At 46.5% G+C, this 15,240-nt stretch overlaps 1 protein-coding gene across 1 annotated transcript in view; it reads left to right on the top strand.

The window, feature by feature from the left end:
• Positions 1–237: 237 nt before the first annotated feature.
• Positions 238–15,240, top strand: part of CFAP91 (cilia and flagella associated protein 91) — a 36,088-nt gene continuing 21,085 nt past the window's right edge. Inside the window, exons 1-4 of the mRNA XM_075854727.1 lie at positions 238–435; positions 512–669; positions 7,897–8,079; positions 9,284–9,423. Coding sequence (XP_075710842.1) covers positions 293–435; positions 512–669; positions 7,897–8,079; positions 9,284–9,423 — 624 coding nt within the window. The 5' untranslated portion in view covers positions 238–292. The remainder of the gene's footprint in view (positions 436–511; positions 670–7,896; positions 8,080–9,283; positions 9,424–15,240) is intronic.

Below are 15,240 nucleotides of genomic sequence, written 5' to 3'. Positions count from 1 at the left end.
GTGTCCTCTCCCTCGCCCTCCATCTTTGCTCGGGAATATCGATCTTCTGTCAATAAAGCTGATTATAGTGAATAGTGCTGCAACTCCTTATATTACTTGTGTTTCATTGCCTCACAGTTTTGTAGATCTCTGTTTGCTTTCAGTGAATGAGGACTTTCTTGTTTATAACTAGAGACAGGGTCTCACTGAGGGTTTGTTGCAGTGTGTCAGTGTAGACAATCTCCCCTTCTGTCTGCTCACTGTCTCCGGGTCTGCAGGACGCGGGCTCCCGGCTGGACTGGCGGAGGTGGAGATGATCGAGCGCGCGCGGGAGAAGCGTGCCTGGGAAGCCACACTGCCGCCTCTGAGCGACCCCTCCCAGCTGGAGAAGAGGAGGAAGATGATGGATGAGCAGGAGAGGAAGGAGTGGGCCTTCAGGGAGCAGGAGATTGAGAAGTAGGTCCATCATGGCCGCTCTCTGCGCGCTGTCCTGCGCGGGGCGTCTCCTCCTATCTCTTCCTCTTTATTTCAGGCTACAGGCGGCGCGGCTGGAGGTGCTCAAAAAACTTCTTCAGAAACGGAAGGAAAGTCAGAAGGAAATGGACACCAAGAGACTGGACGCCAAGTGGACGAAACTGCAGAACCAGAAAGAAGAAGACGTTCAGCGGATCCGGAAAGAGCACATCAAAGGTGACGTGAAGGATGGACACGATGGACGGGCAGGATGGATGGACGGACGGGTAGGATGGATGGATGGACGGGGGGGCCGAATGGACCGATGGATGGGGTGGCAGGATGGATGGACGGGGGCAGGATGGATGGCCGGTTGGGATGGATTAAGGGACAGGGCAGGATAGACGGGTGTGGGATGAACGGGTGGATACGGTTGGTTGGATGATGGGAGGATGATCACTCTGGTTGGTTGGATGGATGATGGGAGGATGATCACTCTGGTTGGTTGGTTGGATGGATGCTGGGAGGATGATCACTGGTTGGTTGGATGATGGGAGGATGATCACTCTGGTTGGTTGGTTGGTTGGATGATGGGAGGAGGATTACTCTGGTTGGTTGGTTGATGGGAGGAGGATCACTCTGGTCGGTTGGATGATGGGGGGATGATCACTCTGGTTGGTTGGCTGGATGATGGGAGGAGGATGATCACTCTGGTTGGTTGGATGATGGGAGGATGATCACTCTGGTTGGTTGGATGATGTGAGGATGATCACTTTGGTTGGTTGGTTGGATGATAGGAGGATGATCATTCTGGTTGGTTGGATGATGGGAGGATCATCACTCTGGTTGGTTGGTTGGATGATGGGAGGAGGATGATCACTCTGGTTGGATGATGGGAGGATGATCACTCTGGTCAGTTGGATGATGGGAGGATGATCACTCTGGTTGGTTGGATGATGGGAGGATCACTGGTTGGTTGGCTGGATGATGGGAGGAGGATGATCACTCTGGTTGGTTGGATGATGGGAGGATGATCACTGGTTGGTTGGCTGGATGATGGGAGGAGGATGATCACTCTGGTTGGTTGGATGATGGGAGGATGATCACTCCGGTTGGTTGGATGATGGGAGGATGATTACTCTGGTTGGGAGGATGATCATTCCGCTTGGTTAGATGATGGGAGGATGATCTCTCTGGTTGGTTGGTTTGATGATGGGAGGAGGATGATCTCTCGGGTCGGTTGGATGATAGGAGGATGATCACTCTGGTTGGTTGGTTGGTTGGTTGGTTGGTTGGTTGGTTGGATGATGGGAGGAGGATTACTCTGGTTGTTTGGTTGGGAGGAGGATGATCACTCTGGTTGGTTGGATGATGGGAGGATGATCACTCTGGTCGGTTGGATGATGGGAGGAGGATGATCACTCTGGTTGGTTGGATGATGGGAGGAGGATGATCACTCTTGTCGGTTGGATGATGGGGGGGATGATCACTGTGGTTGGTTGGCTGGATGATGGGAGGATGATGATCACTCTGGTTGGTTGGATGATGGGAGGATGATCACTCTGGTTGGTTGGATGATAGGAGGATGATCATTCTGGTTGGTTGGATGATGGGAGGATGATCACTTTGGTTGGTTGGTTGGTTGGATGATAGGAGGATGATCACTCTGGTTGGTTGGATGATGGGAGGATGATCACTCTGGTTGGCTGGATGACGGGAGGAGGATGATCACTCTGGTTGGTTGGATGATGGGAGGAGGATGATCACTCTGGTTGGTTGGATGATGGGAGGAGGATCACTCTGGTTGGTTGGTTGGTTGGTTGGTTGATGGGAGGAGGATTACTCTGGTTGGTTGGTTGATGGGAGGAGGATGATCACTCCGGTTGGTTGGATGATGGGAGGATGATCACTCCGGTTGGTTGGATGATGGGATCATGATCTCTCTGGTCAGTTGGATGATGGGAGCATGATCACTCTGGTTGATTGGTTGGATGATAGGAGGATGATCACTGGTTGGTTGGATGATGTGAGGATGATCACTTTGGTTGGTTGGTTGGATGATAGGAGGATGATCATTCTGGTTGGTTGGATGATGGGAGGATCATCACTATGGTTGGTTGGTTGGATGATGGGAGGAGGATGATCACTCTGGTTGGATGATGGGAGGATGATCACTCTGGTCAGTTGGATGATGGGAGGATGATCACTCTGGTTGGTTGGTTGGTTGGTTGGTTGGATGATGGGAGGATGATCACTCTGGTTGGTTGGCTGGATGATGGGAGGAGGATGATCACTCTGGTTGGTTGGATGATGGGAGGATGATCACTCCGGTTGGTTGGATGATGGGAGGATGATCACTCTGGTTGGGAGGATGATTATTCCGCTTGGTTAGATGATGGGAGGATGATCTCTCTGGTTGGTTGGTTTGATGATGGGAGGAGGATGATCTCTCTGGTCGGTTGGATGATGGGAGGATGATCACTCTGGTTGGTTGGTTGGTTGGATGATGGGAGGAGGATTACTCTGGTTGGTTGGGAGGAGGATGATCACTCTGGTTGGTTGGATGATGGGAGGATGATCACTCTGGTTGGGAGGATGATCATTCCGCTTGGTTAGATGATGGGAGGATGATCTCTCTGGTTGGTTGGTTTGATGATGGGAGGAGGATGATCTCTCTGGTCGGTTGGATGATGGGAGGATGATCACTCTGGTTGGTTGGTTGGTTGGATGATGGGAGGAGGATTACTCTGGTTGGTTGGGAGGAGGATGATCACTCTGGTTGGTTGGATGATGGGAAGATGATCACTCTGGTTGGTTTGATGATGGGAGGAGGATGATCACTTTGGTCGGTTGGATGATGGGGGAGATGATCACTCTGGTTGGTTGGCTGGATGATGGGAGGAGGATGATCACTCTGGTTGGTTGGATGATGGGAGGATGATCACTTTGGTTGGTTGGTTGGATGATAGGAGGATGATCACTCTGGTCGGTTGGATGATGGGAGGATGATCACTCTGGTTGGTTGGCTGGATGATGGGAGGAGGATGATCACTCTGGTTGGTTGGATGATGGGAGGAGGATCACTCTGGTTGGTTGGTTGGTTGGTTGGTTGGATGATGGGAGGAGGATTACTCTGTTTGGTTGGTTGATGGGAGGAGGATGATCACTCTGGTTGGTTGGATGACGGGAGGATGATCACTCTGGTTGGTTGGATGATGGGAGGATGATCACTCCGGTTGGTTGGATGATGGGAGGATGATCACTCCGGTTGGTTGGATGATGGGATCATGATCTCTCTGGTCAGTTGGATGATGGGAGCATGATCACTCTGGTTGGTTGGTTGATGGTAGGATGATCACTCCGGTTGGTTGAATGATGGGAGGATGATCACTCTGGTTGGTTGGATGATGGGAGGATAATCACTCTGGTTGGTTGGCTGGATGATGGGAGGAGGATGATCACTCTGGTTGGTTGGTTGGCTGATGGGAGGAGGATCACTCTGGTTGGTTGGTTGGTTGGTTGGATAATGGGAGGAGGATTACTCTGGTTGGTTGGTTGATGGGAGGAGGATGATCACTCTGGTTCGTTGGATGATGGGAGGATGATCACTCTGGTTGGTTGGATGATGGGAGGATGATCACTCCGGTTGTTTGGATGATGGGAGGATGATCACTCCGGTTGGTTGGATGATGGGATCATGATCTCTCTGGTCAGTTGGATGATGGGAGCATGATCACTCTGGTTGGTTGGATGATGGTAGGATGATCACTCCGGTTGGTTGGATGATGGGAGGATGATCACTCTGGTTGGTTGGATGATGGGAGGATGATCTCTCTGGTCGGTTGGATGATGGGAGGATGATCACTCCGGTTGGTTGGATGATGGGAGGATGATCACTTTGGTTGGTTGGTTGGTTGGATGATAGGAGGATGATCATTCTGGTTGGTTGGATGATGGGAGGATCATCACTCTGGTTGGTTGGTTGGATGATGGGAGGAGGATGATCACTCTGGTTGGATGATGGGAGGATGATCACTCTGGTCAGTTGGATGATGGGAGGATGATCACTCTGGTTGGTTGGATGATGGGAGGATCACTGGTTGGTTGGCTGGATGATGGGAGGAGGATGATCACTCTGGTTGGTTGGATGATGGGAGGATGATCACTGGTTGGTTGGCTGGATGATGGGAGGAGGATGATCACTCTGGTTGGTTGGATGATGGGAGGATGATCACTCCGGTTGGTTGGATGATGGGAGGATGATTACTCTGGTTGGGAGGATGATCATTCCGCTTGGTTAGATGATGGGAGGATGATCTCTCTGGTTGGTTGGTTTGATGATGGGAGGAGGATGATCTCTCGGGTCGGTTGGATGATAGGAGGATGATCACTCTGGTTGGTTGGTTGGTTGGTTGGTTGGTTGGATGATGGGAGGAGGATTACTCTGGTTGGTTGGTTGGGAGGAGGATGATCACTCTTGTTGGTTGGATGATGGGAGGATGATCACTCTGGTCGGTTGGATGATGGGAGGAGGATGATCACTCTGGTTGGATGATGGGAGGAGGATGATCACTCTTGTCGGTTGGATGATGGGGGGGATGATCACTCTGGTTGGTTGGCTGGATGATGGAAGGAGGATGATCACTCTGGTTGGTTGGATGATGGGAGGATGATCACTCTGGTTGGTTGGATGATAGGAGGATGATCATTCTGGTTGGTTGGATGATGGGAGGATGATCACTTTGGTTGGTTGGTTGGTTGCATGATAGGAGGATGATCACTCTGGTTGGTTGGATGATGGGAGGATGATCACTCTGGTTGGTTGGCTGGATGACGGGAGGAGGATGATCACTCTGGTTGGTTGGATGATGGGAGGAGGATGATCACTCTGGTTGGTTGGATGATGGGAGGAGGATCACTCTGGTTGGTTGGTTGGTTGATGGGAGGAGGATTACTCTGGTTGGTTGGTTGATGGGAGGAGGATGATCACTCCGGTTGGTTGGATGATGGGATCATGATCTCTCTGGTCAGTTGGATGATGGGAGCATGATCACTCTGGTTGATTGGATGATGGTAGGATGATCACTCCGGTTGGTTGGTTGGTTGGTTGGTTGGTTGGATGATAGGAGGATGATCACTGGTTGGTTGGATGATGTGAGGATGATCACTTTGGTTGGTTGGATGGATGATAGGAGGATGATCATTCTGGTTGGTTGGATGATGGGAGGATCATCACTATGGTTGGTTGGTTGGATGATGGGAGGAGGATGATCACTCTGGTCAGTTGGATGATGGGAGGATGATCACTCTGGTTGGTTGGTTGGTTGGTTGGTTGGATGATGGGAGGATGATCACTCTGGTTGGTTGGCTGGATGATGGGAGGAGGATGATCACTCTGGTTGGTTGGATGATGGGAGGATGATCACTCCGGTTGGTTGGATGATGGGAGGATGATCACTCTGGTTGGGAGGATGATCATTCCGCTTGGTTAGATGATGGGAGGATGATCTCTCTGGTTGGTTGGTTTGATGATGGGAGGAGGATGATCTCTCTGGTCGGTTGGATGATGGGAGGATGATCACTCTGGTTGGTTGGTTGGTTGGTTGGTTGGATGATGGGAGGAGGATTACTCTGGTTGGTTGGGAGGAGGATGATCACTCTGGTTGGTTGGATGATGGGAGGATGATCACTCTGGTTGGTTTGATGATGGGAGGAGGATGATCACTTTGGTCGGTTGGATGATGGGGGAGATGATCACTCTGGTTGGTTGGCTGGATGATGGGAGGAGGATGATCACTCTGGTTGGTTGGATGATGGGAGGATGATCACTTTGGTTGGTTGGTTGGTTGGTTGGATGATAGGAGGATGATCACTCTGGTCGCTTGGATGATGGGAGGATGATCACTCTGGTTGGTTGGCTGGATGATGGGAGGAGGATGATCACTCTGGTTGGTTGGATGATGGGAGGAGGATCACTCTGGTTGGTTGGTTGGATGATGGGAGGAGGATTACTCTGGTTGGTTGGTTGATGGGAGGAGGATGATCACTCTGGTTGGTTGGATGACGGGAGGATGATCACTCTGGTTGGTTGGATGATGGGAGGATGATCACTCCGGTTGGTTGGATGATGGGAGGATCATCACTCCGGTTGGTTGGATGATGGGATCATGATCTCTCTGGTCAGTTGGATGATGGGAGCATGATCACTCTGGTTGGTTGGATGATGGTAGGATGATCACTCCGGTTGGTTGGATGATGGGAGGATGATCACTCTGGTTGGTTGGATGATGGGAGGATAATCACTCTGGTTTGTTGGCTGGATGATGGGCGGAGGATGATCACTCTGGTTGGTTGGTTGGCTGATGGGAGGAGGATCACTCTGGTTGGTTGGTTGGTTGGTTGGTTGGTTGGATAATGGGAGGAGGATTACTCTGGTTGGTTGGTTGATGGGAGGAGGATGATCACTCTGGTTGGTTGGATGATGGGAGGATGATCACTCTGGTTGGTTGGATGATGGGAGGATGATCACTCCGGTTGGTTGGATGATGGGAGGATGATCACTCCGGTTGGTTGGATGATGGGAGGATGATCACTCTGGTTGGTTGGATGATGGGAGGATGATCTCTCTGGTCGGTTGGATGATGGGAGGATGATCACTCCGGTTGGTTGGATGATGGGAGGATGATCACTCTGGTCAGTTGGATGATGGGAGGATGATCACTCTGGTTGGTTGGTTGGTTGGATGATGGGAGGATGATCACTCTGGTTGGTTGGCTGGATGATGGGAGGAGGATGATCACTCTGGTTGGTTGGCTGGATGATGGGAGGAGGATGATCACTCCGGTTGGTTGGATGATGGGAGGATGATCACTCTGGTTGGTTGGATGATGGGAGGATGATCACTCCGGTTGGTTGGATGATGGGAGGATGATCACTCTGGTTGGTAGGATGATCATTCCGCTTGGTTAGATGATGGGAGGATGATCTCTCTGGTCGGTTGGATGATGGGAGGATGATCACTCCGGTTGGTTGGATGATGGGAGGATGATCACTCTGGTCGGTTGGATGTTGGGAGGATGATCATTCCGGTTGGTTGGATGATGGGAGGATGATCACTCTGGTTGGTAGGATGATCATTCCGCTTGGTTAGATGATGGGAGGATGATCTCTCTGGTCGGTTGGATGATGGGAGGATGATCACTCCGGTTGGTTGGATGATGGGAGGATGATCACTCTGGTCGGTTGGCTTGATGATGGGAGCAGGATGGTCACTCTGGTTGGTTGAATGATCGGCGGATGATCATTCCGGTTGGTTGGTTGGATGATGGGAGGATGATTTTCTGACACATGTACATTGTCCTTTCACCGGTCATTTATCGTCGTTGTGGTGCCGCGCTGCCCCCTCCCCCGCCCTGTTATATAATGTCCGGTATGTTCTATATTGCCGTCTCCTGTTCTTTGCAGCAATCAGGAAGTTGTCCCAGAAGATGGGGAACATAGAGGAGAAGCTGGAGAGACGCGACGTGATCCGGGACTATGTGGACTACTCCTCCCAGACCTACGCCCCGCTCTCTCGCATCGCTTATTTCCCAGACCGACTCTCAGAACAGTTCACAGTGAAGAGCCCGTTCCTGAGCTCCTACCAAGGTCAGTGACCGCCCCCCATTATATAACGTTATTATCAGCCCCCCAGCCCAGTAATAACACGCGGGGCCACACAACGCGTCCCCTGCACTGACGGCAGCACACAGACCGGTCCCCGGAGTCCTCCGACAAATACAATGGAAGCGACAGGGAAATAACAGCGACAGCAGAGAAGTCCACCGCCGTTATGTGGGACCATCGGTACACTGACAGCTGATCTATAGACTAAGCGACGACCCCATGTCACCCAGCTTTCCCAGGATCAGATGTAACCAAGAACTGGGAAATCAGCATATTTTACAACAGCTCCAGCACTTTACTGCATATTATTATTTAGGGGGAGGGGCTTATTTTATCTCCCCAGTGCGGTTTTCTCTTTGGTACATTCCAGCGTTGTGTTCTGATTCCTGGAAATCTGAGACATTTTACATGAAATCTTCCACCAAGTAATTCAGATGTAGGACAGAGGCGAAATGTGGATGGACGACAGGTAAGTGGAGGGGGCGGAGCCTCGCGGCAGGTCCTAGATCCATCTCCGGTGATCCGCTACACATTCACTTACCAGCAAGGAGCATGACGCAGATCTGAAACGAGGGGGTGACCGAGCCGTAAAACCGCGTTCAGAATGTTGCCGCCGTCCCTAAACAATATTTTACCAGTCACATCTACAAATAACGTGACTTTATTTTTCTGTTACTGACCCTGTGTTTATCATATATCCTACTCCAGTCACATCCAGAGCTGCATTCACAACTCTATTGTTACATCACAATGCAGTTACTATTCTATTGTTACATTGTGTCTTATACTCCAGTCCCAACCACAGCTGCCTTCACAGTTCTATTGTTATGTTGTGTTTTACTCCACTCACATTCAGGGCTACATTCACAATTCTGCTGTTACATTATGTCTTATACTCCAGTCACACCCAGAGCTGCAGTCACAATTCTGTTGTATTACATTGTGGGATGTGTAGTGTTCACACCAGACACCATATAATAGTCTGATTAAGAAACCACTACATCTACCACAATGCCATGTATCAGAGTGCAGAGCATTACGGGATCTGATAGACGTTGTAAGGGTTGTATTTGCGCAATGATCATGGATTTCAGCAGAAGTGTGAGTGCAGCTCTGGATGTGTCTGGAGGAATGGACCTCTGTCCTGTCTGCAGTAGTGTTGGGGATAACGTCTTGTTCTGCTCAGGATTGCTGGACTTGGAGGCAAATCTCCCCGACTTTGTGACACAACCTCGAATCTGCGCCCCCAAACCCAAGACCACCACCAAGGAGGGATTCCTGAGACGCCGGGAACTGCTGGACCGTCAGATGCAACAAGTCCACGAGGTGACGCAATAATGAAAGATTTCTCCCAAATCAGCTCCACAGTCTAAGTGTTCACCTGGTGATGAGACTGGAGTACAGGAGAATACAGACTACTGCTCCCTGTTATCAGCCATCAGTCTGGGGAGAGACCGGGAATGCCGAAATCTCCCCTCCCCCATAATCACTACTTTATGTCACATCTCCAGCGCTGAGACATTTACATCTATATATGTGACTGATATCAGCCGCTCCTCTTATATCACTGCTGTACTATTATATCCTCCAGTCCTTACATCTATATATGTGACTGATATCAGCCGCTCCTCTTATATCACTGCTGTACTATTATATCCTCCAGTCCTTACATCTATATATGTGACTGATATCAGCCGCTCCTCTTATATCACTGCTGTACTATTATATCCTCCAGTCCTTACATCTCTATATGTGACTGATATCAGCCGCTCCTCTTATATCACTGCTGTACTATTATATCCCCCAGTCCTTACATCTATATATGTGACTGATAGCAGCCGCTCCTCTTATATCACTGCTGTACTATTATATCCTCCAGTCCTTACATCTATATATGTGACTGATATCAGCCGCTCCTCTTATATCACTGCTGTACTATTATATCCTCCAGTCCTTACATCTATATATGTGACTGATATCAGCCGCTCCTCTTATATCACTGCTGTACTATTATATCCTCCAGTCCTTACATCTATATATGTGACTGATATCAGCCGCTCATCTTATATCACTGCTGTGCTATTATATCCTCCAGCCCTTACATCTATATATGTGACTGATATCCGCCGCTCCTCTTATATCACTGCTGTACTATTATATCCTCCAGTCCTTACATCTATATATGTGACTGATATCAGCCGCTCCTCTTATATCACTGCTGTACTATTATATCCTCCAGCCCTTACATCTATATATGTGACTGATATCAGCCGCTCCTCTTATATCACTGCTGTACTATTATATCCTCCAGTCCTTACATCTATATATGTGACTGATATCAGCCGCTCCTCTTATATCACTGCTGTACTATTATATCGTCCAGTCCTTACATCTATATATGTGACTGATATCAGCCGCTCCTCTTATATCACTGCTGTGCTATTATATCCTCCAGTCCTTACATCTATATATGTGACTGATATCAGCCGCTCCTCTTATATCACTGCTGTACTATTATATCCTCCAGTCCTTACATCTATATATGTGACTGATATCGGCCGCTCCTCTTATATCACTGCTGTACTATTATATCCTCCAGTCCTTACATCTATATATGTGACTGATATCAGCCGCTCCTCTTATATCACTGCTGTACTATTATATCCTCCAGTCCTTACATCTATATATGTGACTGATATCAGCCGCTCCTCTTATATCACTGCTGTACTATTATATCCTCCAGTCCTTACATCTCTATATGTGACTGATATCAGCCGCTCCTCTTATATCACTGCTGTACTATTATATCCCCCAGTCCTTACATCTATATATGTGACTGATAGCAGCCGCTCCTCTTATATCACTGCTGTACTATTATATCCTCCAGTCCTTACATCTATATATGTGACTGATATCAGCCGCTCCTCTTATATCACTGCTGTACTATTATATCCTCCAGTCCTTACATCTATATATGTGACTGATATCAGCCGCTCCTCTTATATCACTGCTGTACTATTATATCCTCCAGTCCTTACATCTATATATGTGACTGATATCAGCCGCTCATCTTATATCACTGCTGTGCTATTATATCCTCCAGCCCTTACATCTATATATGTGACTGATATCCGCCGCTCCTCTTATATCACTGCTGTACTATTATATCCTCCAGTCCTTACATCTATATATGTGACTGATATCAGCCGCTCCTCTTATATCACTGCTGTACTATTATATCCTCCAGCCCTTACATCTATATATGTGACTGATATCAGCCGCTCCTCTTATATCACTGCTGTACTATTATATCCTCCAGTCCTTACATCTATATATGTGACTGATATCAGCCGCTCCTCTTATATCACTGCTGTACTATTATATCGTCCAGTCCTTACATCTATATATGTGACTGATATCAGCCGCTCCTCTTATATCACTGCTGTGCTATTATATCCTCCAGTCCTTACATCTATATATGTGACTGATATCAGCCGCTCCTCTTATATCACTGCTGTACTATTATATCCTCCAGTCCTTACATCTATATATGTGACTGATATCAGCGGCTCCTCTTATAACACTGCTGTGCTATTATATCCCCCAGTCCTTACATCTATATATGTGACTGATATCAGCCGCTCCTCTTATATCACTGCTGTACTATTATATCCTCCAGTCCTTACATCTATATATGTGACTGATATCAGCCGCTCCTCTTATATCACTGCGGTACTATTATATCCTCCAGTCCTTACATCTATATATGTGACTGATATCAGCCGCTCCTCTTATATCACTGCTGTGCTATTATATCCTCCAGTCCTTACATCTATATATGTGACTGATATCAGCCGCTCCGCTTATATCACTGCTGTACTATTATATCCTCCAGTCCTTACATCTATATATGTGACTGATATCAGCCACTCCTATTATATCACTGCTGTACTATTATATCCTCCAGTCCTTACATCTATATATATATGTGACTGATATCAGCCGCTCCTCTTATCACTGCTGTACTATTATATCCTCCAGTCCTTACATCTATATATGTGACTGATATCAGCCGCTCCTCCTATATCACTGCTGTACTATTATATCCTCCAGTCCTTACAGCTATATATGTGACTGATATCCGCCGCTCCTCTTATATCACTGCTGTACTATTATATCGTCCAGTCCTTACATCTATATATGTGACTGATATCAGCCGCTCCTCTTATATCACTGCTGTGCTATTATATCCTCCAGTCCTTACATCTATATATGTGACTGATATCAGCCGCTCCTCTTATATCACTGCTGTACTATTATATCCTCCAGTCCTTACATCTATATATGTGACTGATATCAGCCGCTCCTCTTATATCCCTGCTGTACTATTATATCCTCCAGTCCTTACATCTATATATGTGACTGATATCAGCCGCTCCTCTTATATCACTGCTGTACTATTATATCCCCCAGTCCTTACATCTATATATGTGACTGATATCAGCCGCTCCTCTTATATCACTGCTGTAATATTATATCCTCCAGTCCTTACATCTATATATGACTGATATCAGCCGCTCCTCTTATATCACTGCTGTACTATTATATCCTCCAGTCCTTACATCTATATATGTGACTGATATCAGCCGCTCCTCTTATAATACTGCTGTACTATTATATCCTCCAGTCCTTACATCTATATATGTGACTGATATCAGCCGCTCCTCTTATATCACTGCTGTACTATTATATCCTCCAGCCCTTACATCTATATATGTGACTGATATCAGCCGCTCCTCTTATATCACTGCTGTACTATTATATCCTCCAGTCCTTACATCTATATATGTGACTGATATCAGCCGCTCCTCTTATATCACTGCTGTACTATTATATCCTCCAGTCCTTACATCTCTATATGTGACTGATATCAGCCGCTCCTCTTATATCACTGCTGTACTATTATATCCTCCAGTCCTTACATCTATATATGTGACTGATATCAGCCGCTCCTCTTATATCACTGCTGCATTATTATATCCTCCAGTCCTTACATCATATATGTGACTGATATCAGCCGCTCCTCTTATATCACTGCTGTACTATTATATCCTCCAGTCCTTACATCTATATATGTGACTGATATCAGCCGCTCCTCTTATATCACTGCTGTACTATTATATCCTGCAGTCCTTACATCTATATATGTGACTGATATCAGCCGCTCCTCTTATATCACTGCTGTACTATTATATCCTCCAGTCCTTACATCTATATATGTGACTGATATCAGCCGCGCCTCATATCACTGCTGTACTATTATATCCTCCAGTCCTTACATCTATATATGTGACTGATATCAGCCGCTCCTCTTATATTACTGCTGTACTATTATATCCCCCAGTCCTTACATCTATATATGTGACTGATATCAGCCGCTCCTCTTATATCACTGCTGTACTATTATATCCTCCAGTCCTTACATCTATATATGACTGATATCAGCCGCTCCTCTTATATCACTGCTGTACTATTATATCCTCCAGTCCTTACATCTATATATGTGACTGATATCAGCCGCTCCTCTTATAATACTGCTGTACTATTATATCCCCCAGTCCTTACATCTATGTATGTGACTGATATCAGCCGCTCCTCTTATATCACTGCTGTACTATTATACCCTCCAGTCCTTACATCTATATATGTGACTGATATCAGCCGCTCCTCTTATATCACTGCTGTACTATTATATCCTCCAGTCCTTACATCTATATATGTGACTGATATCGGCCGCTCCTCTTATATCACTGCTGTACTATTATATCCTCCAGTCCTTACATCTATATATGTGACTGATATCGGCCGCTCCTCTTATCACTGCAGTACTATTATATCCTCCAGTCCTTACATCTATATATGTGACTGATATCAGCCGCTCCTCTTATATCACTGCTGTACTATTATATCCTCCAGTCCTTACATCTATATATATGACTGATATCAGCGGCTCCTCTTATATCACTGCTGTACTATTATATCCTCCAGTCCTTACATCTATATATGTGACTGATATCAGCCGCTCCTCTTATATCACTGCTGTACTATTATATCCTCCAGTCCTTACATCTATATATCTGATATCAGCCACTCCTCTTATATCACTGCTGTACTATTATACCCTCCAGTCCTTACATCTATATATGTGACTGATATCAGCCGCTCCTCTTATATCACTGCTGTACTATTATATCCTCCAGTCCTTACATCTATATATATGACTGATATCAGCGGCTCCTCTTATATCACTGCTGTACTATTATATCGTCCAGTCCTTACATCTATATATGTGACTGATATCAGCCGCTCCTCTTATATCACTGCTGTGCTATTATATCCTCCAGTCCTTACATCTATATATGTGACTGATATCAGCCGCTCCTCTTATATCACTGCTGTACTATTATATCCTCCAGTCCTTACATCTATATATGTGACTGATATCAGCCGCTCCTCTTATAACACTGCTGTACTATTATATCCTCCAGTCCTTACATCTATATATGTGACTGATATCAGCCGCTCCTCTTATATCCCTGCTGTACTATTATATCCTCCAGTCCTTACATCTATATATGTGACTGATATCAGCCGCTCCTCTTATATCACTGCTGTACTATTATATCCCCCAGTCCTTACATCTATATATGTGACTGATATCAGCCGCTCCTCTTATATCACTGCTGTAATATTATATCCTCCAGTCCTTACATCTATATATGACTGATATCAGCCGCTCCTCTTATATCACTGCTGTACTATTATATCCTCCAGTCCTTACATCTATATATGTGACTGATATCAGCCGCTCCTCTTATAATACTGCTGTACTATTATATCCTCCAGTCCTTACATCTATATATGTGACTGATATCAGCCGCTCCTCTTATATCACTGCTGTACTATTATATCCTCCAGCCCTTACATCTATATATGTGACTGATATCAGCCGCTCTTCTTATATCACTGCTGTACTATTATATCCTGCAGTCCTTACATCTATATATATGACTGATATCAGCCGCTCCTCTTATATCACTGCTGCATTATTATATCCTCCAGTCCTTACATCTATATATGTGA

This window comes from Rhinoderma darwinii, chromosome 2, assembly GCF_050947455.1.
Source record: "Rhinoderma darwinii isolate aRhiDar2 chromosome 2, aRhiDar2.hap1, whole genome shotgun sequence".
In the NCBI taxonomy this organism is placed as follows: Eukaryota; Metazoa; Chordata; class Amphibia; order Anura; family Rhinodermatidae; genus Rhinoderma; species Rhinoderma darwinii.
The sequence above is the reverse complement of the archived record's forward strand: the minus strand, read 5'-3'. Positions and strand labels throughout refer to the sequence as shown.